The following is a 27,156-nucleotide window of genomic DNA, read 5'->3' as shown; positions in this document are numbered from 1 at the left end:
CAAAGGTAAGTGATTGATTGTATCGCTATTTCTGACTTTCGTGACTCCTCTACTTGGTTGGAAAATGTTTGTATGCTTTTGTAAGCGGGGTGCTGTCCTCAGATAATCGCATGGTATGCTTTCGCCGTAAAAGTCTTTTTGAAATCTGACAAAGCGGCTGGATTAACAAGAAGTTCATATTTAAGCCGATGTATAACACTTGCATTTTTATGAATGTTTATTATGACTATTTCTGTATTTTGAATTGAATTTGGCGCTGCAATTTCACCGTATGTTGTCGAGGTGGGTCGCTAGCGGAACGCCTGCGCCAGAAAGGTTATGTTTGCTGAAAATAAATGCAGTTGAGAGTGAGAGGATGTTTCTTTTTTGCTGAGTTTATATTTTAGGGTTAAGGATAACAGACACAGCTGGTAAGAAACCAACTGAAAGTGGGTTTGACTTACAGCTGTTAGCTGTTATTTCCTGCAGTGACCTCCCCTGTGTCCCAATGCCACATGTTGTCAACACCTGAGACATTTTTTCTGCATGACAATGGTGATGACTACTCATGTCACCTACTGTAAGTACTGCAATGTGGATTTTCCTGTAAGGTCACCTAAGTGACGTAAAAGCTCAGTGTCTAAAGAGCCCAACTGAGTCATATTTCTCTGTAAAACGGGACATACTTCAGTAAATACAGCCCTACAACATCTGTAGTTATTAAAGCTGATGCCTTTGTTCACAAACAATGTATATACTTTATCAAGGCCCACGCAAGTCTGTCAATATTATACAAACAGTCTGAGCAATGTCACAGAACAATAACATTACTCTGTCAAATGTATTCATGGGTTGCAAGTTTCCTTACAATATTGTTTTGAACATTCATTTTAGGACTGATGCCCAGCTGAGCATTCTACTCAATGGAGTCTCAGTAGGTGCTGACAAAGATTTAGATTAAAGTGTATTACTGTGGCTTGGAAACATGATGGCATTCCAAAAGGAGGCAAAAAATTAGTAGGACAAGCTTTTGTCATTATTGTGATGTCGCCAGATTGATTGTAGATGCAGTATAACTTTAGCTAGCTAGCTAGATTGAGGGGAGCACTGACATTTTTAGCTAGCTAATGTTAGAATTGCTAGCTATTTCTGACAAACTTTACTAGCTCATGGCAACATTGCCATCTCTCTAGTAAACTTGACCACATTATAATAATGGCAAAATTGTTTTCTACTATGTTTTCTACTATGTATTTGTCTTCTTTAGCAATGTCATCATTTGCAATGTCATCATATTTCCAGACCCTTTCAGTGTAATTTTGATGAAACATTCATTAGCCCCCGTTCAGAAAGACTGAGCATCAAGCATCAGTCGGACATTAATATGCTGCGGCATCTGTAGAACGTTGATAACAATGGCAACGACGAGACCGAGTGATGGACGTGCAACCCACGAACATGCCAAATAAAATATATTGTGTCCTATTCTGCAGAATGTTTCCACGTTTTTCTCCAAGCTTATTCTCTAATTCATTTATGGCCTAAAATATTTGCACAATTTTGCAAACTAAGATCATAAACAAAGTTTAAAAACTAGCATGTACTGTACAGTAGGAGGTACAGTGGGGCAAAAAAGTATTTAGTCAGCCACCAATTGTGCAAGTTCTCCCACTTAAAAAGATGAGAGAGGCCTGTAATTTTCATCATAGGTACACTTCAACTATGACAGACAAAATGAGAAAAAAAATCCAGAAAATCACATTGTAGGATTTTAAATGAATTTATTTGCAAATTATGGTGGAAAATATGTATTTGGTCACCTACAAACAAGCAAGATTTCTGACTCTAACAGACCTGTAACTTCTTCTTTAAGAGGCTCCTCTGTCCTCCACTCGTTACCTGTATTAATGGCACCTGTTTGAACTTGTTATCAGTATAAAAGACACCTGTCCACAACCTCAAACAGTCACACTCCAAACTTCACTATGGCCAAGACCAAAGAGCTGTCAAAGGACACCAGAAACAAAATTGTAGACCTGCACCAGGCTGGGAAGACTGATTCTGCAATAGGTAAGCAGCTTGGTTTGAAGAAATCAACTGTGGGAGCAATTATTAGGAAATGGAAGACATACAAGACCACTGATAATCTCCCTCGATCTGGGGCTCCACGCAAGATCTCACCCCGTGGGGTCAAAATGATCACAAGAACGGTGAGCAAAAATCCCAGAACCACACGGGGGGGGGGGGACCTGCAGAGAGCTGGGACCAAAGTAACAAAGCCTACCATCAGTAACACACTACGCCACCAGGGACTCAAATCCTGCAGTGCCAGACGTGTCACCCTGCTTAAGCCAATACATGTCCAGGCCCGTCTGAAGTTTGCTAGAGAGCATTTGGATGATCCAGAAGAAGATTGGGAGAATGTCATATGGTCAGATGAAACCAAAATATAACTGTTTGGTAAAAACTCAACTCGTCGTGTTTGGAGGACAAAGAATGCTGAGTTGCATCCCAAGAACACCATGCCTACTGTGAAGCATGGGGGTGGAAACATCATGCTTTGGGGCTGTTTTTCTGCAAAGGGACCAGGACGACTGATCCGTGTAAAGGAAAGAATGAATGGGGCCATGTATCGTGAGATTTTGAGTGAAAACCTCCTTCCATCAGCAAGGGCATTGGAGATGAAACGTGGCTGGGTCTTTCAGCATGACAATGATCCCAAACACACCACCCAGGCAATGAAGGAGTGGCTTCGTAAGAAGCATTTCAAGGTCCTGGAGTGGCCTAGCCAGTCTCCAGATCTCAACCCCATAGAACATCTTTGGAGGGAGTTGAAAGTCCGTGTTGCCCAGCAACAGCCCCAAAACATCACTGCTCCAGAGGAGATCTACATGGAGGAATGGGCCAAAATACCAGCAACAGTGTGTGAAAACCTTGTGAAGACTTACAGAAAACGTTTGACCTCTGTCATTGCCAACAAAGGGTATATAACAAAGTATTGAGATAAACTTTTGTTATTGACCAAATACTTATTTTCCACCATAATTTGCAAATAAATTCATAAAAAATCCTACAATGTGGTTTTCTGGATTTTCTTTTCTCATTTTGTCTGTCATAGTTGAAGTGTACCTATGATGAAAATGACAGGCCTCTATCATCTTTTTAAGTGGGAGAACTTGCACAATTGGTGGCTGACTAAATACTTTTTTGCCCCACTGTATAGGGGCAATACCACAGCATTCACTGCAATATCTACCATATCAGTCATTTTGGCAGCTGGAAGCTACATAATATACTAGGTTGTCCCACACCACCAATATAGTAAATCATGAAGTGGGTTTTAATCCCTCTGAAAGTTGATGCTTTAAATCGAACGAAAAGAGCAGATCTCACCCTTTTCATCTTATCATCTTCCTGTTCCGCAAGCTTATTTTCCTCCCATATTCTGTTTGCTTCTATCCCTATTCATTCTCTCTCTTTCTCTCTCTACCGCCCTTGGGCCAGCAGCACTAAAAATAATTGAAATAGTGATACACTCTCAAGTGTTCCTAATGAGAGAGGCGAAGCTGCGTAAATATGCCTTTGTCTCCATTTCATCAGTGGGTCCTGGAAAACCTTGTCTGTTTGAATGGACAGGGGAATAAGATAGCTATAATGATAGAGTAACAATGGTAATGATAGGAGTCAATGCAGTGAATGGCACTGCTTCTCTGTCCTGCAGCAAGGGATACTGTGACTGTGGATTCCGGAATGATGGTGTTCTATGTCAAAACGAACATCAAAATTGATGAGAGGCTGTTGTGTCAAAGGGGGCATCGCACATACATGTACATCGCACATACAATCTATCCTATATTATACCCCATTGAGAAGACTAAAGTAGATTTATGGTCAAACAGAGCCTTGACATTTAACTAATCAGTAAGAGCTTAATAAAGCGTGTCTGTGTTGCTTCTAAATGCTCATCTGGTGATTAAGAAATAATTGCAATGAACTATCTGCCTTATAATGAGTTGGAGGTGGGATGTATGAAGGAGGAAATGACTGTGCTTTGCGGTGCATTACGGGGCGGGCAGCATTAGGTGAACTACCCAGGAATAACTGGGAGTGTGGTTATGGTTCTGGCAGATCCCAACCTGCACTGGGGATGACAGAGACAGACACCCCGAGGGTCAGACTGTGTCAGTTGGGCTGTTTCTAAAAACAGACACCCCCTCCTCCTTTATTCTCCACAGCAGATGCTAAGTCCTGTCTGTCTTCAGAGGAAGGCAATTACTTGAGTCAGAGAGAAAGGCACTCCTCGCTCTAATAAACCAGCATCAAATCACCCACTGAGTGACAGACTGTCACTGACTCACGTGTGGATCGAGAACAGGAAAGGAGGACAGGAGAGAGGACGGAGGGAAGGAGGGAGAGAGGGAAAAGGGTGAAAGGTTTACAGAGAAAGAAAAAGGTTAATTATTGAGAGAGACACCATCTCTTATACTTTCAAAGCTGCTTTGACATTGAGCGGTCATACAGAACACTCTTCATCCCATTCTTGCCTCTTCCTTTACCTCTCTCCCTGCCTGTCAACCTGTATCCCTCTGCTCTGTCTCTCTCTCGCTCTGCCTGACTGTTAGTGTGCCTCCCTGCCTCTTCACCATGGCTTCTCAGCCTCTTACGTAAGGCTGACCTGGTAAAATTCCACAGCTCACTCACTGACTCGCTCGCTCCCCGCTCCCCCATTTCCCTGTGGCGACAACAATTTGGTACTGTTCAGAACCAGCCGCCCACTTGTGGGATGTTTTTCCAGCTGTTCACAACAGGGCTACCTCAGTTTGGGGCTACTGGACTATGCATAGTCACTTCATCTCTACCTACATGTACAAATTACCTCAACTAACTAACATGTACCCCCGCACACTGACTCGGTACCGGTACCCCCTGTATATAGCCTCGTTATTGTGTTACTTTTTATTATTTTTTACTTTAGTTTATTTGGTAAATATTTTCTTAACTCTCCTTGAACTGCACTGTTGGTTAAGGGCTTGTAAGTAAGCATTTCCCGGTAAGGTCTACACTTGTTGTATTCGGTGCATGTGACAAATACAATTGGATTTGATTTGATTTATATGAGGTCTGGATGGATGAGGAAGTTTCTAGGAGGGAAAAGGGAAGAGACAAAGACATGCCAATAATGATCACTGAGAATGACATCCATTTGACCATAGAGTAACTTCTGCTGTATAGTAGTTCTGCTCCTCTCTGACCTTCTCCACTTATGAGAAAGATCATTTTCATGTCAAAACAAAGTCGACAGCAAATGTAAATGTCCTATCGAAAAACACATGTTCTGTTTGATGTAATGAAGAACAGGTGCAAACAGGTCTACTGTCCTGGGTGTTATTGTGCAAGGAGTCTGTTAGCGAGTGTGTTGCATCATGCAGGTCACAGGAATTAGCTAGCTACAGTAAAAGGAACACTAGTTTTGCTAATGTCCCCAAAGTTTGCACAGCTGCTGATAACATCAGCCAACATGCAGTATCAACACTCAGGCATTCAACTCAATCAATCATTGCTCCCTCTGTGACCTCTCAACCCACTCACTCTTTCACTCTCTCCTTTCCACCATCTTTTACACTCTCTCCTTTCTTTCATCCTCACATACACTGTCATACATTCAAAACCCACTCATCCAGCTTTACACTTTGTCACATGCCTCTTCCCCAGGCATTCACTCTGTCACTGATATCTCTTTAGACACTCACACTTCCTTTCTTACCATTGCAGAGTGCACAGCTCCTCTCATGCTACAGCATCCTCTCCCAGCCTCTCATACCCACAAGGGTCAATAAACTCACTCACCCTCTTCTCTAGTGTGTTAGACTACAAGGTGAAGAAGCCACTGGCAGAGATGGAGTCACACACACATATCCCTGGTTTGTACTGCAAACCCTTTTGTGAATTAAGTGCCAAGGGCAACCTCTCCCTGACCTGCAACCTGCTGGTTAGACACTCTGTAGTGCAAAGAGGATTGGTCCTAAGTCGTGGACATAATGCAACAACATCCGATAAAGTGGATTCTAAGGATATGGTTCATTGGCATTCACTGTTGTTTACTCTTACTTTTCTCATTTGCTGGTTTGGTAAGTTATTACAACAGTCAACTCTGATATGGAGGTTACAGCTCAGCATCAGGTTAAAACATCAACCTGTCCCGGTATATTTCTAACTCTATGCCATAGTCTGTGCAAGGGTATGCATTCATGTGGAACTAACTTACAACTATAGTTAGCTTCATTCATTTACATATAACATATTCGTATACTGCAGCTGTATGATATATGATAAATATACAAACTCCAAAACTCCAACACACACACACACACACACACACACCCACATACTTTGAAGTCCGGAATAACAGGTTGGACCACTGAAAAGGAGGCGGGCAGGAAGCTACGATAAATTGTGTGCTTAACCCTTGGAGGCAATCTAAAAGGCACAGTGCGTAAGCCTTAGAGGCAAGGAAGTCATTTTAAGCTGTTTTGTCAAGGACAGACTGGTCTATACTGATGGGCTGGTTTGATTTACTGTTGTTGATGTAGTCATTAATGTGAACAGTGTGTTGTGAACTGCATGGTGTACTCTACAGCACAGCTGGGTTGGTGCTGCTTGGCCTCCCTGCTTTGGCACAGCAGGATCCCCACTTTCCCACACTTTCACTATGCAGTGTCAGGCACTGGAGCTGATCAAGACAGATGGCCTCATGTTCAGCAGCACATTTTAGTATTCCACTTCCTGGCTGGGCTGGGCCGGGCCGGCTGTCTTCTGCTCTGCCTGCTCTACTATGGCTGGTTAATAATTTGTCAGGTCCTGTGGGGTACGAGGCCAGCATGTCGACAACAGGCCCACTGTTCCTCTGGCCAACGATGGAGATTAGAGCGAGGCTGATCCAGCCATTCTGCGGCCAGGGGGGAAGGTGGGGATGAGTGAAGGGGGTGGGCACTAAGCCTGTTTCCCTCTCAGCTCACAGAGGACTGAATGGAGCGGTCAGAGAGTTTTGCAACAGTCTCAGCCTTCGCAAAGCAGTAGTTCCATAGTTTCTGTAGGCCAGCTATGTAAACACTGCTTTGAACACACACACACACACACACACACACACACACACACACACACACACACACACACACACACACACACACACACACACACACACACACACACACACACACACACACACACACACACACACACACACACAATAATCTTAACTGGTGTCCGCATAAGAAAAATTAATAATAATCCTCATCAAAATCATCAGTTTAAGCTAGAGATATATTTTTTCATGGGCTGCATCTCAATCCACCACATCCTCTGATGTCGGCATTCCACATCAGCGGGGGAAAGTGGCAGAGCTACAGAGATGTTTGTCTGATCTGGACACATCCCGAGAATCGGTCTCCTCACGAAAACGTCTGTAGGGTCCGAACAGTTTGGGCTTCACACTTTTATGACCCCACCATCGAAAGGTGAGACTCTCATGAACAAGTACATGTCGGTTGTTTCACCCACAAGTCTCACAAGACTCGTCTGTAAATAGCCCGGTACCAGTTTAAAAAATGAATGGCAGTATATATGGAAGTACAAAAAAGTGACAAAAGGGTATAAATATACATGTATCTTATACATGTATCTCTCAGATACAGGACAGACACTTTTAATTTATTTTTGGATTATCTGTTCTGACATCTATGAATATGTTATTCAATGAGCTTTTATGGGCTAATAGCATTATGGCCAAATTCAATATTTAATCAAATAATGTTTTTTTTATATACTTACAGAAGTCCTAAATTTTTTATCAAATAGCTAAATGATCCTAATGACCTTCTTAAAACAATTCCATATGTTAGCTTATTAGAAACCCAGCCCTGGGCCCTTAGACATGTAAGTGAAAACACACAAAATCAATTACTGATTAGAGTGTACCCATTCCTCTATGTTTATGTTCAATGCAAATGTAATCTCTGCTGCATCTGTAAAACATGTCTGCAATTAACCAATAGCTCCAATCCTATTATGCAGGTCATAACGTTGACCAAAGGAAAACAACAGACTAATCAAACATGTTGTTTTCGTTTGCAGGACCATTATGTTTGTTCAGAGGAAAGACAACCATTGGTTCCCAGTAGGCAGGTACACTCACCTCTGTTATCAACTGTCCAAACAGCCTGCATGTGTACACACTACCCACACAGACAGAAACCCTGGAATCCCCTCAACCTCCACCTCCACCACAGGAACTCAGATTCTCTCCCCACATCAGGGCTCTGACCCCCACGAATAAGATAAATATCATACCTTTGTGAAAAAGAATGTCCACATTAAAACTTATTACAGGAAATCTCCCCATGTAAAGAGTTCTTAGTGTTTCTTGTGGTGTTTCAGTGTGTTATAAACCCACACCTGACACCTAGTGGTGAAACTGTATGCTGCATTCAAATATATAGATCTGTCTTTCTTCTGACAGAGTTGCATGCTTCCTTTCAAAAACAAGATGTTTATCTGAGTCTACTGCCCGCACAACGTCTTTCTGCAATACAGGAACAATGTGCACAGATGCACACACATAAAACTCACCTCAAATATATGGTATCTCCTTTTCACTATAGTTCACTGAATATCACAAACTGATGTTAAAAACCGAATAGTATCATGCCGTAAAAAATGTAAACTTGGGTGGAAAGTAGACACACTGTACTAAAGTGAAACATCAAGTGTTTCATCACAAACATTGGTGTGTGTTTATCTGCTCACGTCAAGATCTCTGACAAGATAAAGGAAAGTCCACAGTACCTGATTTAACTAGTATCCAAACACACACCAACAATGTATGTATTGTCTGTCAGACATCATCTGTTACATAATTAAAGAGCTGTGAATAAGTGCACATAAGTATAGCCTTAATATATACAGTAAAGGGTGTAGTTATCACACTGATCATGATAGTTAGTCAAACAAATTCAAAGGATGGTGTTTTAAAGGGGCAATCAGCAGTTGAAAAAATAACAAAATCATCAACTCCGCCACTGTTTCAGTAAAAAGCTGAGGGATGTGGCTGGATAAATGTAACCACTCTCAAATTCATAGACAGAGCTGTGTTTGCAAGGACCGACCATCCATGATATCAAAATCATAGTTCTAACCATGTTTTGAAGCTATTCAGTGTTTATTTACATTTACTTTGTTTACAAACATTGGAGTAAAACAAGCTTATATTTTGGGTTCTGAAGGGGGACGACAGTTCAAATAAGATCATGAGGCATTTATAAGTTATATTCTTCAAGAATCAATGGGTACATAACATGAATTCATAAATCAAAAGATTATTGTAGCAACTACAGATTGCCCCTTTAAGTTTAAAAGGTGTTTATTGTTTAATGCAAAATACCTGGAAGAGCCTGGAAATGTGATGTTCTGCCTAGATGAAAATGGACAAATAAAATGACATGCAAAGGTGAATGCAAAACATTGGTAAAAATAGTATCCAGGGCTTAATAGAAATACAGTATGCAAAAATCCTAGAGAAAGCAAATGTATCTATCACATTCAACTCCAACTTCAATTCAACCTTAAGACTATAATGGTAGAAGTAGATATATTATGCTAATATTGATTTTGGTAAATGTTGAACAGCTTTTGCTAACAGAGTGGTATCGGCAGCAGAAAAGGACAGGAGAGAGACAAATAGATTCCATGGGGACTCAAACACACAAAAGGCCACCAGTGAGGTTCTACTGTCTTATAAAAAACTATGCAAATCAGGTATGTGGTATTAAAGTGCTGATATCTTCTAACCCCCAACAACACACTACACTGACGAGGCCTGATCAGCCAACCACAAGCAAATATCAATAAAATGCTCTGGAAGTGTGGGACAATAACCTGTCACCTGGTGATTTTCATATGTTGGTGTCTCATTTCAAACATCTTCATGTCCACCACTAATGTAAATGTAAATGCACCTCCGGCATCATGTTGACAGCAACAGCACACCTATGGTGAGACCTCCCACTGGGCAAAAACTGGTTGAATCAACATTGTTTGCACGTCATTATTATTATTTCTTGAATACGATGATGTTGAATCAACATGGAAAAGTGATTGGAATTACAAAAAGTCAACAACGTCAAGACAGTTTGTCTTTTTTTTACCCAACTTTTCAAATCAAATCAAATTGCATTAGTCACATGCGCCGAATACAACAGGTGTAGATTTTACAGTGAAATGCTTACTTACGAGCCCCTAACCAACAGTGAAGTTTAAAAAAATACGGATACAAATAAGGGATAAAAGTAACAAGTAATTAAAGAGCAGCAGTAAAAAATAACAGTATATACAGGGGGGGGGGGGGTACCGGTACAGAGTCAATGTGCGGGGGCACCGGTTAGTTGAGGTAGTATGTACATGTAGGTTGAGTTAATTAAAGTGACTATGCATAGATGACAACAGAGAGTGGCAGTGGTGTGGAGAGGGGAGGGGGGCAATGTGAATAGTCTGGGTAGCCATTTGACTAGATGTTCAAGAGTCTTATTGCTTGGGGGTAGGAGCTGTTTAGAAGCTTCTTGGACCTAGACTTGGCGCTCTGGTACCGCTTGCCGTGCGGTAGCAGAGAGAACAGTCTATGAGTAGGGTGGCTGGAGTCTTGGACAATTTTTAGGGCCTTCCTCTGACACCGCCTGGTATAGAGGTCCTGGATGGCAGGAAGCTTGGCCCCAGTGATGTACTGGGCCGTTCGCACTACCCTCTGTAGTGCCTTGCGGTCAGAGGCCGAACAGTTGCCATACCAGGCAGTGATGCAACTAGTCAGAATGGTCTCGATGGTGCAGCTGTAGAACCTTTTGAGGATCTGAGGACCCATGCCAAATCTTTTCAGTCTCCTGAGGGAGAATAGGTTTTGTTGTGCCCGCTTAACGACTGTCATGGTGTGCTTGGACCATGTTAGTTTGTTGGTGACGTGGACACCAAGGAACTTTAAGCTCTCAACCTGCTCCACTACAGCCCCGTCGATGAGAATGGGGGCATGCTCGGTCCTCCTTCTCCTGTAGTCCACAATCATCTCCATTGTCTTGATCACGTTGAGGGAGAGGTTGTTGTCCTGGCACCACATGGCCAGGTCTCTGACCTCCTCCCTATAGGCTGTCTCGTTGTTGTCGGTGATCAGGCCGACCACTGTTGTGTCATCAGCAAATTAAGTTTTTAACCCAAATCCAATGACATTGTGAAATGTTTTGTTGATTTCACGTTAGTTGACAACTCAGCCAAATGGAAATCCAAACTAGACGTTGAACTGACGTCTGTGCCCAGTGGGCCATAGCCTGCCCCCAGGTATTCAGTTCACCACTCATCACAATACAGGAGACATAGGAGGTGCAGACAGACTGAGAGAACAGTTCTCCCCGTCAACTTGCTGGGGTGTTAAGGTACCCATAATGGTGAGCCTCTTCATTACTCTGTAACTGGTTGGCAAATTACCTTTCTCTCACAGCATCAGTTTGTTTGTCTCTCTCTCTCTCTCTCTCTCTCTCTCTCTCTCTCTCTCTCTCTCTCTCTCTCTCTCTCTCTCTCTCTCTCTCTCTCTCTCTCTCTCTCTCTCTCTCTCTCTCTCTCTCTCTCTCTCTCTCTCTCTCTCTCTCTCTCTCTCTCTCTCTCTCTCCTCTCTCTCTCTCCTCTCTCTCTCTCTCTCTCTCTCTCTCTCTCTCTCTCTCCTCTCTCTCTCTCTCTCTCTCTCTCTCTCTCCTCTCTCTCTGTCTACTCTCTCTCTCTCTCTCTCTCTCTCTCTCTCTCTCTCTCTCTCTCTCTCTCTCATATGCCTACTTTACTCTCTGACGTTTGCCATGTCCTCTCAACATGTGTCTTCCTGCCCTCAGCAGCATGGTAGTGCCATTGAGACTGCTGGTTCTATGCTGGCTGTTTGGAGCAGGGTGTAGTCAGAGCTCTCCACCATGGTTCCAGAACATCACTACAACTCTGTTCAACCCCTATGCTTATGTTCAATGTAAATGTAGACTGATGTCTACTTTGTTGCATCTGTAAAACATGTCTGCAATTAACCAATAGCTCCAATCCTATTATGCAGGTCATAACGTTGACCAAAGGAAAACAACAGACTAATCAAACATGTTGTTTTCGTTTGCAGGACCATTATGTTTGTTCAGAACAACCAGTCTTGTACAGTGAGGAAAGACAACCATTGGTTCCCAGTAGGCAGGTACACTCACCTCTGTTATCAACTGTCCAAACAGCCTGCATGTGTACACACTACCCACACAGACAGAAACCCTGGAATCCCCTCAACCTCCACCTCCACCACAGGAACTCAGATTCTCTCCCCACATCAGGGCTCTGACCCCCACGAATAAGATAAATATCATACCTTTGTGAAAAAGAATGTCCACATTAAAACTTATTACAGGAAATCTCCCCATGTAAAGAGTTCTTAGTGTTTCTTGTGGTGTTTCAGTGTGTTATAAACCCACACCTGACACCTAGTGGTGAAACTGTATGCTGTGTACACTGAGTGTACAAAACATTAAGAATACATGCTCTTTTCATGACATAGCCTGGCCAGGTGAATCCAGGTGAAAGCTATGATCCCTAATTGATGTCACTTGTTAAATCCACGTCAATCAGTGTAGATGAAGGGGAGGATACAGGTAAAAATATATATTTTTAAGCGTTGAGACAATTGAGACATGGATTGTGTGTGTGCCATTCAGAGGGTGAATGGGCACGACATAATACTAACTTTTAGGAAGGTGTTCTTGATGTTTTGTACACTCAGTGTATATAGATCTGTCTTTCATCTGACAAGGTGTGTGTGTGTGTGTGTGTTCGTGTGTGTGTGTGTGTGTGTGTGTGTGTGTGTGTCCTGGAACCTTAACCCAGGAAAGCTTTAGGAAGGCTGGAGGTGGATTCATGGCGTAGGCTACTAAAGAACCAAACAAAAAACGTCCATTGACAAACAAGATGTTCATCTGAGTCTACTGACCACGCAACATCTTGCTAAAATAAAGGATCGACATAAAACCTACCTCACAGGAGTGTACACATGCAAACAAGCAAAAACAGGGATGAACAGAAATTGTATCTCCTTTTCGCTATAGTTCACTTTATATCACCATCTGATGTTAAAAACCGAATAGTATCATGCCGTAAAAAATGTAAACTTGGGTGGAAAGTAGACACACTGTACTAAAGTGAAACATCAAGTGTTTCATCACAAACATTGGTGTGTGTTTATCTGCTCACGTCAAGATCTCTGACAAGATAAAGAAAAGTCCACAGTACCTGATTGCACATAGTGCACATAAGTATAGCCTTATTATATACAGTAAAGGTTGTAGTTATCACATTGATCATTACAGTGAGTAAAATGTTTCAAATGAGGGTGTTACAGGGGCAATCAGCAGTTGAAATAACAAAGTGTGTCCCTGCCACTGTTTCAGGAAAAAACTGAGGGATATGGCTGGATAAATGTAACCACTCGCAAATTCATAGACAGAGCTATGGATACAAGGACCGACCATCCATGATATCAAAATCATAGTTCTAACCATGTTTTGAAGCTATACAGTGTTTATTTACATTTACTTTGTTTACAAACATTGGAGTAAAACAAGCTTATATTTTGGGTTCTGAAGGGGGACGACAGTTCAAATAAGATCATGAGGCATTTATAAGTTATATTCTTCAAGAATCAATGGGTACATAACATGAATTCATAAATCAAAAGATTATTGTAGTAACTACAGATTACCCCTTTAAGTTTAAAAGGTGTTTATTGTTTCATGCAAAATAGCTGGAGGAAGCTGGAAATGTGATGTTCTGCCTAGATGAAAATAGACAAATAAAATGACATGCAAAGGTGAATGCAAAACATTGGTAAAACTAGTATCCAGGGCTTAATAGAAATATGCCAAAGTCACAGAGAAAACAAACCCAACTATCACACTTCAACTCCAACTTCAACTTAACTTTAAGATCAGAATGGTAGGAGTAGATATAGTATGCTAATATTGATTTTGGTAAATGTTGAACAGCTTGTGCTAACAGAGTGGTATCGGCAGCAGAAAAAGACAGGAGAGAAACGAATAGGCTTCTGTTGATTTGCGACCTGACACCTGATTCTCCTAAAAATTATATGTCAATGGATAACACTTTATACGGATAGTCCATCTGTAGATGCTCTACAGACTATTTACAGACTATCAGTAAAGTTTCTACTAACCTTAACTCTAACCCTAACCTTAACCCTTATCCTAACGCTAAACTTAACCCTTACCCTAACCCTAGCCCTAATCCTAACCTTAACCTTATTCTAAACCTAACCATAAATGTAAACTTAGCAAGCGGTTGCTTATCAACAGAGAGTTTGTTGATAGTAACATATTTGTTGATAGTAAACAGATACTTTGTTGATCAGTAGAGCATCTACATATGGAAAATCCGGACAATCCAAATATAGTGTGACCGGTCTATGAAATGGAGATACCACAGGGACACATCAAACACACACAAAGCCACCTGTGAGGGTTTACTGTCTTATAGAAATGGTGCAAATTAGGCATTCGTCCTTTTTTTTGTGTTGTATCAGTGTATTATAAACCCACACCTGACACCTAGTGGTGAAAGTGTATACTGTGTTGTGCTAAAATATATACAGTAGATCTGTCTTTCATCTGAAAATGTGTGTGTGTGTGTGTGTGTGTGTGTGTGTGTGTGTGTGTGTGTGTGTGTGTGTGTGTGTGTGTGTCTGTGTGTGTGTGTGTGTGTCCTGGAACCTTATCACTGGAAAGTTTTAGGAAGGCTGTGGGTGGATTCATGGCTTAGCCTACCGAAGAACCAAATAAAAAAATGCCATTCACAAACCAGATGTTTATCTGAGTCTACTGCCCGCGCAACATCTTGCTAAAATACATCAACAATGTGCACAGCAGTGGAGGCTGCTGAGAGGAGGATGGCTCACAATAACGGCTGGAACGGAGACACTGGAATGGAATAAAATGCATGGAAACCATGTGTTTGATACCATTCCACTAATTCCGCTCTAGCCAATTCCATGAACTCGTCCTCCCCAATTAAGATGCCACCAACCTCCTGTGGTGCATAGATGCACACACATAAAACCCACCTCACAGTAGTGTACACGTGCAAACAAGCAAAAATGTGTATAATGAACAGAAATATTAAACACTGTCTCTGTGTGAGAGCACTTTACATCATCAACTGAAGGTAAAGAGTAAAAATGTGGGTGGAAAGTAGACAACCTGTACTAAAGTGAAACATCAAGTTTCATCACAATGTACCTACCTGCTCACGTCAAGATCTCAGACAAGATAGAGGAAAGACTACAGTGCCTGTTTTAACTAGTGTCCAAACACACACCTTAATACGGGCTTAATACAAATATGCAAAAATCATAGAGAGAAAACAGAAACGCTCAGCTGTCACACTTCACCTGCAACTCAACCTTAAAGAAAAGGTTCACCCATTTTGAATGTTACATCATTCTGGTGCATCTCTGAGTGATGTTCTATCGATTCCCGCGGTCATTTCATGTTTCCATGTGTATCTGAGCTGTTTCATCATATGCGAAACTCGTCATACCGGCTGTATTTCTGCCTGCCTGAACGGCAATAGTTCAGATACACATGAAAACATGAAATGACCGTGGCAGCAGAAAAGGACCGGAGAGAGACAGATAGGCTTCTGTTGATTTGCTACCTGACATCTGTTTTTCCTAAATATTATAGATCTATGAAATGGAGATACCAGAGAGACTCATCAAACACACACATGGTCACCAGGGAGGTTTTACTGTCTTATAAAATTGGTGCAAATCAGGTATGTGGTATCTTCTAACCCCCAACAACGCACTACACTGACGAGGCCTGATCAGCCAACCACAAGCAAATATCAATAAAATGCTCTGGAAGTGTGGGACAATAACCTGTCACCTGGTGATTTTCATATGTTGGTGTCTCATTTCAAACATCTTCACATGCACCATCAATTTAAATGCAAATATACCTTCGGAGTCATGCTGACAGCAACTGCACACCTGTGATGAGACCTGTAGTCTGGCACAGGACAGCCTGACCCCAGGTATTCAGTTCACCACTCATCACAATACAGGAGACACAGGAGGTGCAGACAGACTGATAGAACAGTTTTCCCCATTGACTCGCTGGGCTGTGAAAGTACCCATACAGGTGAGCCTCTCCATCACTCTGTAACTGGTTGGCAAATTACCTTTCTCTCACAGTATCAGCTGCTGACTCTGTCTCTTCTTTCTCTCTCTCCCTTTCACCCTTCATTTATCTCTCAATGCATCTCTTTAAACTCTCATTTGTTGATGCCTTTTTTACTCTCTGATGTTTGCCATGTCCTCTCAACATGTCTCTTCCTGCCCTCAGCAGCATGGTAGTGCCATTGAGACTGCTGGTTCTATGCTGGCTGTTTGGAGCAGGGTGTAGTCAGAGCTCTCCACCATGGTTCCAGAACATCACTACAACTCTGTTCAACTCCTCGGGAGACATCCTCCTTGGGGGGCTCTTCCCCATCAATGATCTCACCAGTAACTTGAGCCAGAGAGTAGAGCCGGACAGCATTAGCTGTGACAGGTACAGTAACACAAGACCCACTTATAATGAATGATTCATGTACTTTTGTCTGAATATGACGTTTGTTCTATGTCTACTGCCTTTATACTGTAATTGTATTTGCAGATTCCACATGTTTCATTCTAATTATTGCTTACTTCTAATATGTTTGAATCATCTGATCATGGAGAGCACTATAACAGCCCCTCCCTGTCCTGTGTTTGGAATGGCAGTATTAATACGTTTGGTTTGGGTATGGCCCTGGTGATGAAGTACACAGTGGATGAGATCAACGCCAACTCCACCCTACTCCCTGGCATCAGGCTGGGCTATGAGATCTTCGACACCTGCAAGCAGTCTGCCGTCATCGTGAAGCCCACCCTCTTCTTCCTCACAGAGGGCTCCAGCCGAGAGCTGGCCATCATGTGTAACTACACGGACTACGTAACCCGTGTGGTGGCTGTCATCGGCCCTTCCACCTCAGAGATGGTCTCTGTCATAGGAAAACTACTGGGATTCTTCCTCATGCCGCAGGTTTGTTTGGTCACATGTTGGAAAGTTGTCTTTCAATGCAAACAATAACATACTCAAAAAACAAGGTGATAAAAAAAATTGGAATACAGCTTTTGCCCCTCTACAACAATCCCTTAAATGTAATTTGAATTGAACTGTGTGCTGTGGTGAAACTAAGATGAACATATGAGATACAACTGCAATGAGTATAGACATAACCGTTTGTTTTTAATCTACTATTGTTTCATCTGTTTCATTACCATGTGCCCCCTGTAGATCAGCTACAGTGCCACCAGTGACAAGTTCAGTGACAAGAGTCTGTACCCATCGTTCCTGCGCACAGTGCCCAGTGACAAGAGGCAGGTGGAGGCCATGGTGCGTCTGATGAACAGGTTCCAGTGGAACTGGGTGGCTGTCGTGGGCAGTGAGGATGAGTATGGGCGTCAGGGCCAGCGCCAGTTTTCTACCCTGGCAGCAGAGAGCTCCATCTGTGTGGCGTACGAGGGGTTAATCCCCATCTATAGCGACCCACAGCCTGTGGTCAGAGAGATGCTGGACCGCATCACAGAGAGCAAAGTGGGTGTGGTGGTGGTGTTTTCTCTCTCCCAGCCCGCCAGAGCCTTCTTCACTGAGGTCAGTAAGACAGCAAGTCACACAAGAGGTCTAGAGAATTTTACAAAGTTGTAAAAAGTTTCTCAGAAGCTTTTCAAAAGGCTTTATGCAGCCGTTGGTTTGACTGTTTTTAAGTACAGTAATGCTACTCATTTATAGCATCTACATTCAGATTAGAGGGATACACGAATACCAGAGGAGGCTGGTGGGAGGAGCTATAGGAGGACAAACTCATTGGAATGGCTGGAAAGGAATAAATGGAACAGAGTCAAATGTGGTTTCCAGATGTTTGTTGTGTTTGATACTGTTCCATTTACTGCATTCCAGCCATTGCAATGAGCCGTCCTTCTATAGCTTCTTCTACCAGCCTCCTCTGAATAATACATTTGTCTGTAAGAACTGGGGCAACGTAAGATCCCAACATGCTGTTTGTGATCAGGTGATCAGGAGGAATCTGACAGGGGTCTGGGTGGCCAGCGATGCGTGGGCCCTGAACAGTGACTTGTCAACTCTCCCAAACATCCACACTGTGGGCACTATCATTGCCTTCACAGTCCACAGCCAGACCCTGGGCCTGCTCACACCCTACACCAGGGAACTCTTCTCCAGGATTAGAGAGGAGAGGGCCAGGCAGCCCTCACCAGGTCCAGATACAGAGCCAAACCATAGTATGAACCCATGCCCAGACTGCTGGAACCTGTCCCTAGACAACATAAGTCTAGTGACAAAGCCCATGCTGCAGAGGTCAGCTTTCAGGGTCTATGCTGCCATCTACAGTGTTGCACACGCACTGCACAACATGCTCAGGTGCAATGCTAAGAGCTGCCGGAGGGACGCTAAAAGCAAACTCTACCCCTGGCAGGTACATTCTCCCTCAGTATTTTTTTCTCCAAACAATGATTATGTGAAGCTGTGCAAGGTACTTTACACATGCAATTAACAAAGATAAATAACACATTGATTGACACCCTGCAGCTGTTGGAGGTGCTCAAGGAGGTTAACTTCAGTCTAAATGGAAGTCATTTTGAGTTTGACAGTAATGGAAACCCAAACATTGGCTACAACATACTACAGTGGGTCTGGGGAAACAACAATCTGAGTTTCAAAGATGTCGGCACCTTCTATGAGAACCTGTCAATCAATAACACTCTCATCCAATGGCATACAGTATGTGCTAAGGTAATCTCCGCCCGCATCTCCTCATCAAACATTATGTTGCACTTTATCGGCTTTTCACATTTTCCCCTCTGGGACTAAACATTTCAATGTGCCAGCTACGCCCTGCAAAGTAGTTCTCTCTGACACCACCTCTGCTGCAGGCCCCTGAGTCTACCTGTTCCTCTGAGTGTGGCCCTGGCCAGGTGCGCAGAGTGAAAGGCTTCCATTCCTGCTGCTTTGACTGTATTGACTGTTTACCGGGCACCTTCCAGAATGGCAGAAGTGGGTGATTCACAGACTTCCATCAATCTATGCATTAAAACTCGATAACTCTTGAGATTATGTTTTGTAGATTTATTTGATATTTTTCTCTAGCAATATGGACATCAGCTTTACACTTTTCTCACATGCTGACAAACGCTGCGTTAAAAAAATGCTCAATACATCTACAAAACTGAAAGGTGTGAGTGGTGGCGTTATAAGACTGGCCTTAAGACTTTCTACTCTTATCAAGTTCTATCATTCTAACTACACGTCTCTGCTCCCTCTCTAACTCTAGTGGACATCCAGTGTACCCAGTGTCTAGAGGGCCAGTGGTCCCTGGTACGTAGCACCAACTGCACCGAGCCTACCTTTGACTTCCTGACCTGGGGCCAGCCTGAGTCCTTGGGGCTGCTGCTGGCCATGCTGGTGCTGCTGGCCTGTCAGGGGGCTGTGGGGGTCCTGTTCCTGCAGCACCGGGATTCTCCGCTGGTGAGAGCCTCAGGGGGGCCCCTGGGTGGTGTGTCCCTACTCAGCATGATGCTAGGCTGTGCCTGCCTGCTGCTGTTCCTGGTCCAGCCAGGGGACATGGTGTGTCGTCTGCAGCTTCCCCTCAGCTCCATCTTCCACACGGTCACCCTGTCCACCATCCTAGCCTTCTCACTGCAGGTAAAGCCTAGACCTGTAGAACACCAGACAAACATGAATCATTGAGATATTATACATCTACACTATATGACCAAAAGTATGTGGACATCTGCTCGTCGAACATCTCATTCCAAAATCATGAGCATTAATACGGAATTGGTCCCCCCTTTGCTTCTATAACAGCCTCCACTCTTCTGGGAAGGCGTTCTACTAGATGTTGGAACATTGCTGCGGGGTCCTGCTTCCATTCAGCCACAAGAGCATTAGTGAGGTTGGGCACTGACATTAGGCCTGGCTCGCTGTCAGCGTTCCAATTCATCGCAAAGGTGTTTGATGGGGTTGAGGTCAGGGCTTTGTGCAGGCCAGTCAATTTCTCCCACACCGATCTGAACAAACCATTTCTGTATGGACCTCGCTTCGGGCACAGGGGCTTTGTCATGCTGAAACAGGAATGGGCCTTCCTCAAACTGTTGCCACAAAGTTGGAAGCACAGAATCATCTACAATGTCATTGTAAAATGTCATTTTTACTACACAGACCCCTGCTGATCAATCACGACTGGTCTGCCGACGTAACCACACGAGGGGGCTACAACAGACTTTTTCCTTTGCGACGTCCCTTCTGCTAGCCTGCTAGCTGTCTGAATCGCAGTGTCACCAGCCCGTCCAGCTACTCATTGGACCCTATGATCACTCAGCTATGCATGCCTCTCCCTAATGTCAATATGCCTTGTCCATTGCTGTTTTGGTTAGTGATTATTCTCTTATTTCACTGTAGAGCCTCCAGCCCTGCTCAATATGCCTGAGCTAACCCTCTTATCCTACCTTCCACACATGCGGTGACCTCACCTGGTTTAATTGATGTCTCTAGAGACAATACCGCTCTCATCGTCACTCAATGCCTAGGTTTACCTCCACTGTATTCACATCCTACCATACCTTTGTCTGTACATTATGCACTATTCTACCTCGCCCAGAAACCTGCTCCTTATACTCTCTGTTCCGAACGTACTAGACGACCAGTTCTTATAGCCCTTAGCCGCACCCTTATCCTACTCCTCCTCTGCTCCTCTGGTGATGTAGTGGTTAATCCAGGCCCTGCAGTGCCTAGCTCCACTCCCATTTCCCAGGCGCTATCATTTGTTGACTTCTGTAACTGTAAAAGCCTTGGTTTCATGCATGTTAACATTAGAAGCCTCCTCCCTATGTTTGTTTTATTCACTGCTTTAGCACACTCTGCCAACCCGGATGTCCTAGCCGTGTCTGAATCCTGGCTTAGGAAGGCCACCAAAAACACAGAAATTTCCATCCCTAACTATAACATTTTCCGACAAGATAGAACTGCCAAAGGGGGTGGAGTTGCAATCTACTCCAGATATAGCCTACAGAGTTCTGTCTTACTATCCAGGTCTGTGCCCAAACAATTTGAGTTTCTACTTTAAAAATCCACCTTTCCAGAAACAAATCTCTCACCGTTACTGCTTGCTATAGGCCACCTTCTGCCCCCAGCTGTGCCCTGAACACCATATGTGAATTGATTGCCCCCCCATCTATCTTCAGAGCTTGTGCTGTTAGGTGACCTAAACTGGGACATGCATAACATCCCGGCCATCCTACAATTTAAGCTTGATGCCCTCAATCTCACACAAATTATCAATGAACCTACCAGGTACAACCCCAAATATGTAAACACTGGCACCCTCATTGATATCATCCTAACCAACCTGCCCTCCAAATACACCTCTGCTGTCTTCAACCAGGATCTCAGCAATCACAGCCTCATTGCTTGCGTCCGTAATGGGTCTGCGACCAAACGACCACCCCTCATCACTGTCAAACGCTCCCTAAAACACTTACATTTACATTTACATTTTAGTCATTTAGCAGACGCTCTTATCCAGAGCGACTTACAGTAGAGCGCATACATTTTTATTACATTTTACATTTTATTACATTTTTTACATACTGAGACAAGGATATCCCTACCGGCCAAACCCTCCCTAACCCGGACGACGCTGTGCCAATTGTGAGTCGCCCCACGGACCTCCCGGTTGCGGCCGGCTGCGACAGAGCCTGGGCGCGAACCCAGCCCAGCCTGGGCGCGAACCCAGAGACTCTGGTGACGCAGCTAGCACTGCGATGCAGTGCCCTAGACCACTGCGCCACCCGGGAGCTGGGCCACCCACTTCAGCGAACAGGCCTTTCTAATCGACCTGGCCCGGGTATCCTGGAAGGATATTGACCTCATTCCGTCAGTAGACAATGCCTGGTTACTCTTTAAAAGTGCTTTCCTCACAATCTTAAATAAGCATGCACCATTCAAAAAACAGCACAAAAACATCCTGTGGCGTACGGCATTAGCATCGAATAGCCCCCGCGATCAACTTTTCAGGGAACTGAAAAGTCAGGAACCAATATATTCAGTCAGTTAGGAAAGCTAAGGTTATCTTTTTTCAAACAGAAATTGTCATCCTGTAGCACCAACCCCAAACATTTTGGGACACTGTAAAGTCCATGGAGAATAAGAGCACCTCCTCCCAGCTGCCCACTGCACTGAGGATAGGAAACACTGTCACCACCGATAAATCTTTGATAATCTATAATTTCAATAAGCATTTTTCTACGGCTGGCCATGCTTTCCACCTGGCTACCCCTTCCCCGGCCAACATCTCAGCACCCCCTGCAGCAACTTGCCCAAGCCCCCCCCCCCCCCCCCCCGCTTCTCCTTCACCCAAATCCAGACAGCTGATGTTCTGAAAGAGCTGCAAAATCTGAATCCCTACAAATCAGCTGGGCTAGACAATCTGGACTCTCTCTTTCTAGAATGATCCGCTGAAATTGTTGCAACCCCTATTACTAGCCTATTCAACCTCTCTTTCGTATCGTCTGAGATCCCCAAAGATTGGAGAGCTGCCGCAGTCATCCCCCTCTTCAAAGGGGAGACACTCTAGACCCAAACTGTTTCAGACCTATATCTATCCTACCCTGCCTTTCTAAGGTCTTCAAAAGCCAAGTTAACAAACAGATCACTGACCATTTCGAATCCCACCGTACCTTCTCCGCTATGCAATCTGGTTTCAGAGCTGGTCATGGGTGCACCTTAGCCACGCTCAAGGTCCTAAACAATATTATAACCGCCATCGATAAGAGACAATACTGTGCAGCTGTATTCATCGACCTGGCCAAGGCTTTCGACTCTGTCAATCATCACATTCTTATCGGCAGACTCAACAGCCTTGGTTTCTCAAATGACTGCCTCGCCTGGTTCACCAACTACTTCGCAGACAGAGTCAGTGTGTCAAATTGGAGGGCATGTTGTCCGGACCTCTGGCAGTCTCTATGGGGGTGCCACAGGGTTCAATTCTTGAGACGACTCTTTTCTCTGTATACATAAATGATGTCGCTCTTGCTGCTGGTGAGTCTCTGATCCACCTCTACGCAGACGACACCATTCTGAATACTTTCTGGACTTTCTTTGGACACTGTGTTAACTAACCTCCAGACGAGCTTCAATGCCATACAACACTCCTTCCGTGGACTCCAACTGCTCTTAAATGCAAGTCAAACTAAATACATGCTCTTCAACCAATCGCTGCCGCACCTGCTCGCCTGTCCAGCATCACTACTCTGGACGGTTCTGACGGTTCTGACTGAATATGTGGACAACTACAAATACCTAGGTGTCTGGTTAGAGTGTAAACTCTCAATCCAGACTCACATTAAGCATCTCCAATCCAAAATTAAATCTAGAATCGGCTTCATATTTCGCAACAAAGCATCCTTCACTCATGCTGCCAAACATACCCTCGTAAAACTGACTATCCTGCCGATCCTTGACTTCGGCGATGTCATTTACAAAATAGCCTCCAACACTCTACTAAGCAAATTGGAGGCAGTCTATCACAGTGCCATCCATTTGTCACCAAAGCCCCATATACTACCCACCACTGCGACCTGTATGCTCTCGTTAGCTGGCCCTCGCTTCATATTTGTCGCCAAATCCACTGGCTCCAGGTCATCTATAAGTTTTTGCTCGGTAAAGCCCTGCCTTATCTCAGCTCACTGGTCACCATAGCAGCACCCACCCATAGCACGCGCTCCAGCAGATATATTTCACTGGTAATCCCCAAAGCCAACTCCTCCTTTGGCTGCCTCTCCTTCCAGTTCTCTGCTGCCAATGACTGGAACAAATTGCAAAAATCACTGAAGCTGGAAGCTCATATCTCCCTCACTAACTTTAAGCACCAGTTGTCAGAGTAGCTCACAGATCACTGCACCTGTAAGTAGCCCATCCATCTACCTCATCCCCATACTGTTATTTTTTCTCTCTCCTTTGCACCCCAGTATATCTATCACTCCAGTGTTTAATTGGTAAATTGTCATTATTTCGCCACTATGGCCTATTTATTGCCTTACCTCCCTTATCTTACCTCATTTGCACACACTGTACATATACTTTTTTTATATTGTGTTAATGACTGTATGTTTGTTTATTCCATGTGTAACTCTGTGTTGTTGTTTGTGTAGCATTAATTAGTTTTTTCTTGGCCAGGTATTAGTTGTAAATGAGAACTTGTTCTCAACTAGCCTACCTGTTTAAATAAAGGTGAAATAAAAAATAAATAAAAAATTGTATGCTGTAGCATTAAGATTTCCCTTCACTGGAACTAAGGGGCCTAGACCGAACCATGAAAAACAGCCCGGGATCATTATTCCTCCTCCACCAAACTTTACAGTTGGCACTATGCATTCTGGCAGGTAGCATTCTCCTGGCATCTGCGAAACCCAGATTCGTCCGTCGGACTGCCAGATGGTGAAGCGTGATTCATCACTCCAGACAATGCGTTTCCACTGCTCCAGACTCCAATGGTGGCGAGCTTTATACCACTCCACCCGACGTTTGGCATTGCGCATGGCGATTTTAGGCTTGTGTGCGGCTGTTTGGCCATGGAAACCCATTTCATGAAACTCCCGACTAACAGTTCTTGTGCTGATGTTGCTTCCAGAGGCAGTTTGGAACTCCAGAGGCAGTTTGGAACTCCAGAGGCAGTTTGGAACTCCAGAGGCAGTTCCAGAGGCAGTTTGGTAGTGAGTCCAGAGGCAGTCCAAAGGAATTCAAGAGGAAGTTTGGTAGTGTGTTTTGCAACTGAGAACAGACTATTTTTACGCGCTTCAGCACTCGGCGGGCCTGTTCGATGAGCTTGTGTGGCCTACAACTTCATGGCTGTGCCTTTGTTGCTCCTAGAAGTTTCCACTTCACAATAACAGCACTTACAGTTGACCGGGGCAGCTCTAGTAGGGCAGACATTTGAGGAACTGACTTGTTGGAAAGGTGGCATCCTATAACGGTGCCACGTTGAAAGTCACTGAGCTCTTCAGTAAGATCATTCTACTGCCAATGTTTGTCTATGGAGGTTGCATGGCTGTGTGCTCGATGTTATACACCTGTCAGCAATGGGTGTGACTGAAATAGCCAAATCCACTAAAACATACTTTTCTATATACAGTATAGTTTAAATAGGTTTTCTTTGATGTAAAAGAAAGCCAACAGTCCAGGAGACATTTGAATGAATATGAGTGAGGAAGACCCAGAGTATCTTGAATCAAATATTAGCTAATTTTCCATCCTCCTCCCTCTTTTGACAGATTGTGTATGTGACTGAGTTCCCTGAGAAGGCTCCGTCTCATCTGGTTACACTGAGAGGCCCTGGAGGCTGGCTGCTGGTACTGGCCTGCTGTGGTGTGCAGGCAGGGATCTGTGGCTATTTTGTTCAGGAGGGGCCCTCTCTATCCCGGTACCTGGCCAAGATGAAGGTGACCTTTGTGAGAAAGTTCCTACGATGCCCTGTGGAGCCCATCTTATGTCTGGGCCTGATGCAGGGCTTCAATGGCCTCCTCGCCCTCATATCCTTCATGTGCACCTTCATGGCTGTGAAGCCCATTCGCCAATACAACCTGGCCAGAGATATCACCTTCTCCACCCTGGCCTACTGCGTGGTTTGGGTGGTCTTCATCCCCATCTACACTGGTCTGAATGACAAGGAACGCTCCATTGTCCATGTATCTGTCAGTTTGCTCAGTAACATGGGGCTGATGGCGGCCTACTATCTGCCAAAATGTCACCTGCTGCTGAAGAAACCTGAGCTCAACACAGCAGAGCACTTCCGTACCTTCCTCGAGGGAGCTCCAGGAACTCCTCAAGAGGAACAGGACCAGGGACCTGCAGGGGAGGGACAAGTATCAGGGGAGAGACAGGGACAGTGAAATGTATTCTGTTTAATGTTTCAATAATATATACAATTTAATTTTGTGTGTTATACATTTCATGTGCATGTATACTAGTTTGATTGAGTGATTTCAGTTATCTTTGCAGAAATGGTGAATAAACGCACTGTAAAGGAGCAAGGCCGTGCACAGACCTTTCAGGGGGTGCTCAAAATGAAAAATAAATAACATACCAAATATCTCTGTAGCAATTTTTTGTTCTTGCATAGGCCTATTTATTTCTGCAACAACACACTCACTTATCATCACAAACTGTATGGAAGCTAGTAACAGTGCCTCCTAAAGATATCATTGACATCGGGAAAAGAGGGTGAGCTATCAGCTGACCCTGGGGTGGGCTATCAGCTGTTTAATGTAAATATGCTAGTTATATAGCTCCATTTATTTTAGTGATTGTGATTTACCTCTATATCTTTCTGCCTCTCTCTACTGCGTGTACCAGACAACCAGACCAGATATTGATGATGATGTAGGCTAAATTAAGTGTTTATCAAATGTTATGATTCTGTAGCAGTACTGTTGGTATTTAAACTAGATAGTTAGCTACACACGCTAGAACGGTGACCGCATCTCTCAAGCCATGCATGTTTGGATACCAGGTACGAGCAATCTCCATAGAGCCCCACAGTGGAGGTGTCATAATACCCATAAAATCTAGAGGTCAAACAGGGAAATGGTATCCAATCAATTTTCCACCATTCATTTTTCCAATAGGGAATTTTAGAATCACTTAAAATAAGGGCTGTGTTTAGTGTAGGCTTACCCTGGCGTGATGTTTTGATAACCATGTAAATCTCTCTAGGACAAGGTGACTTTTATTAATATATTAGGCTTTATTTACTCTCAGATACAAAACTGCTAAGGGTCAGATCAGATCGTAAGTTACTGGGGGGAGGGGTGGTCCAAAATAGGGAAGGGTTGTGTGATTTTTTATTAGGCACTGGGGAGGGAAGTGAATTTTTTCCCTGGTTTACAATCGCTCTTCTGCTTGTATTTTCCCTATAAACAATGGCCTAACTTACTTTTGATATCACCCTGATAAAGTTAAGAAA

The 27,156-nt window shown here is 43.8% G+C and overlaps 1 protein-coding gene across 8 annotated transcripts; it reads left to right on the top strand.

The window, feature by feature from the left end:
- Positions 1–3,193: 3,193 nt before the first annotated feature.
- Positions 3,194–26,283, top strand: LOC129849481 (taste receptor type 1 member 3). Of its 8 annotated transcripts, none has more exons than XM_055916328.1 (12): positions 3,194–7,493; positions 8,110–11,459; positions 12,164–12,235; positions 15,780–16,238; positions 16,443–16,649; positions 16,862–17,162; positions 17,418–17,774; positions 18,193–18,615; positions 18,729–18,932; positions 19,073–19,193; positions 19,471–19,841; positions 25,466–26,283. In XM_055916328.1, the coding sequence occupies exons 5-12, from the start codon at positions 16,447–16,449 to the stop codon at positions 26,081–26,083; spliced, it is 2,598 nt and encodes an 865-aa protein (XP_055772303.1). In that variant the 5' UTR covers positions 3,194–7,493; positions 8,110–11,459; positions 12,164–12,235; positions 15,780–16,238; positions 16,443–16,446; the 3' UTR covers positions 26,084–26,283. The 8 variants fall into 8 exon arrangements, with proteins under 8 accessions (XP_055772303.1, XP_055772312.1, XP_055772297.1 ...); XM_055916337.1 differs by having other exon boundaries at positions 3,194–11,459; positions 15,780–15,870; positions 16,162–16,238; XM_055916322.1 differs by having other exon boundaries at positions 3,194–11,459; positions 16,446–16,649.
- Positions 26,284–27,156: the final 873 nt, after the last annotated feature.

Source organism: Salvelinus fontinalis, chromosome 3, assembly GCF_029448725.1.
Source record: "Salvelinus fontinalis isolate EN_2023a chromosome 3, ASM2944872v1, whole genome shotgun sequence".
In the NCBI taxonomy this organism is placed as follows: Eukaryota; Metazoa; Chordata; class Actinopteri; order Salmoniformes; family Salmonidae; genus Salvelinus; species Salvelinus fontinalis.
The sequence above is the reverse complement of the archived record's forward strand: the minus strand, read 5'-3'. Positions and strand labels throughout refer to the sequence as shown.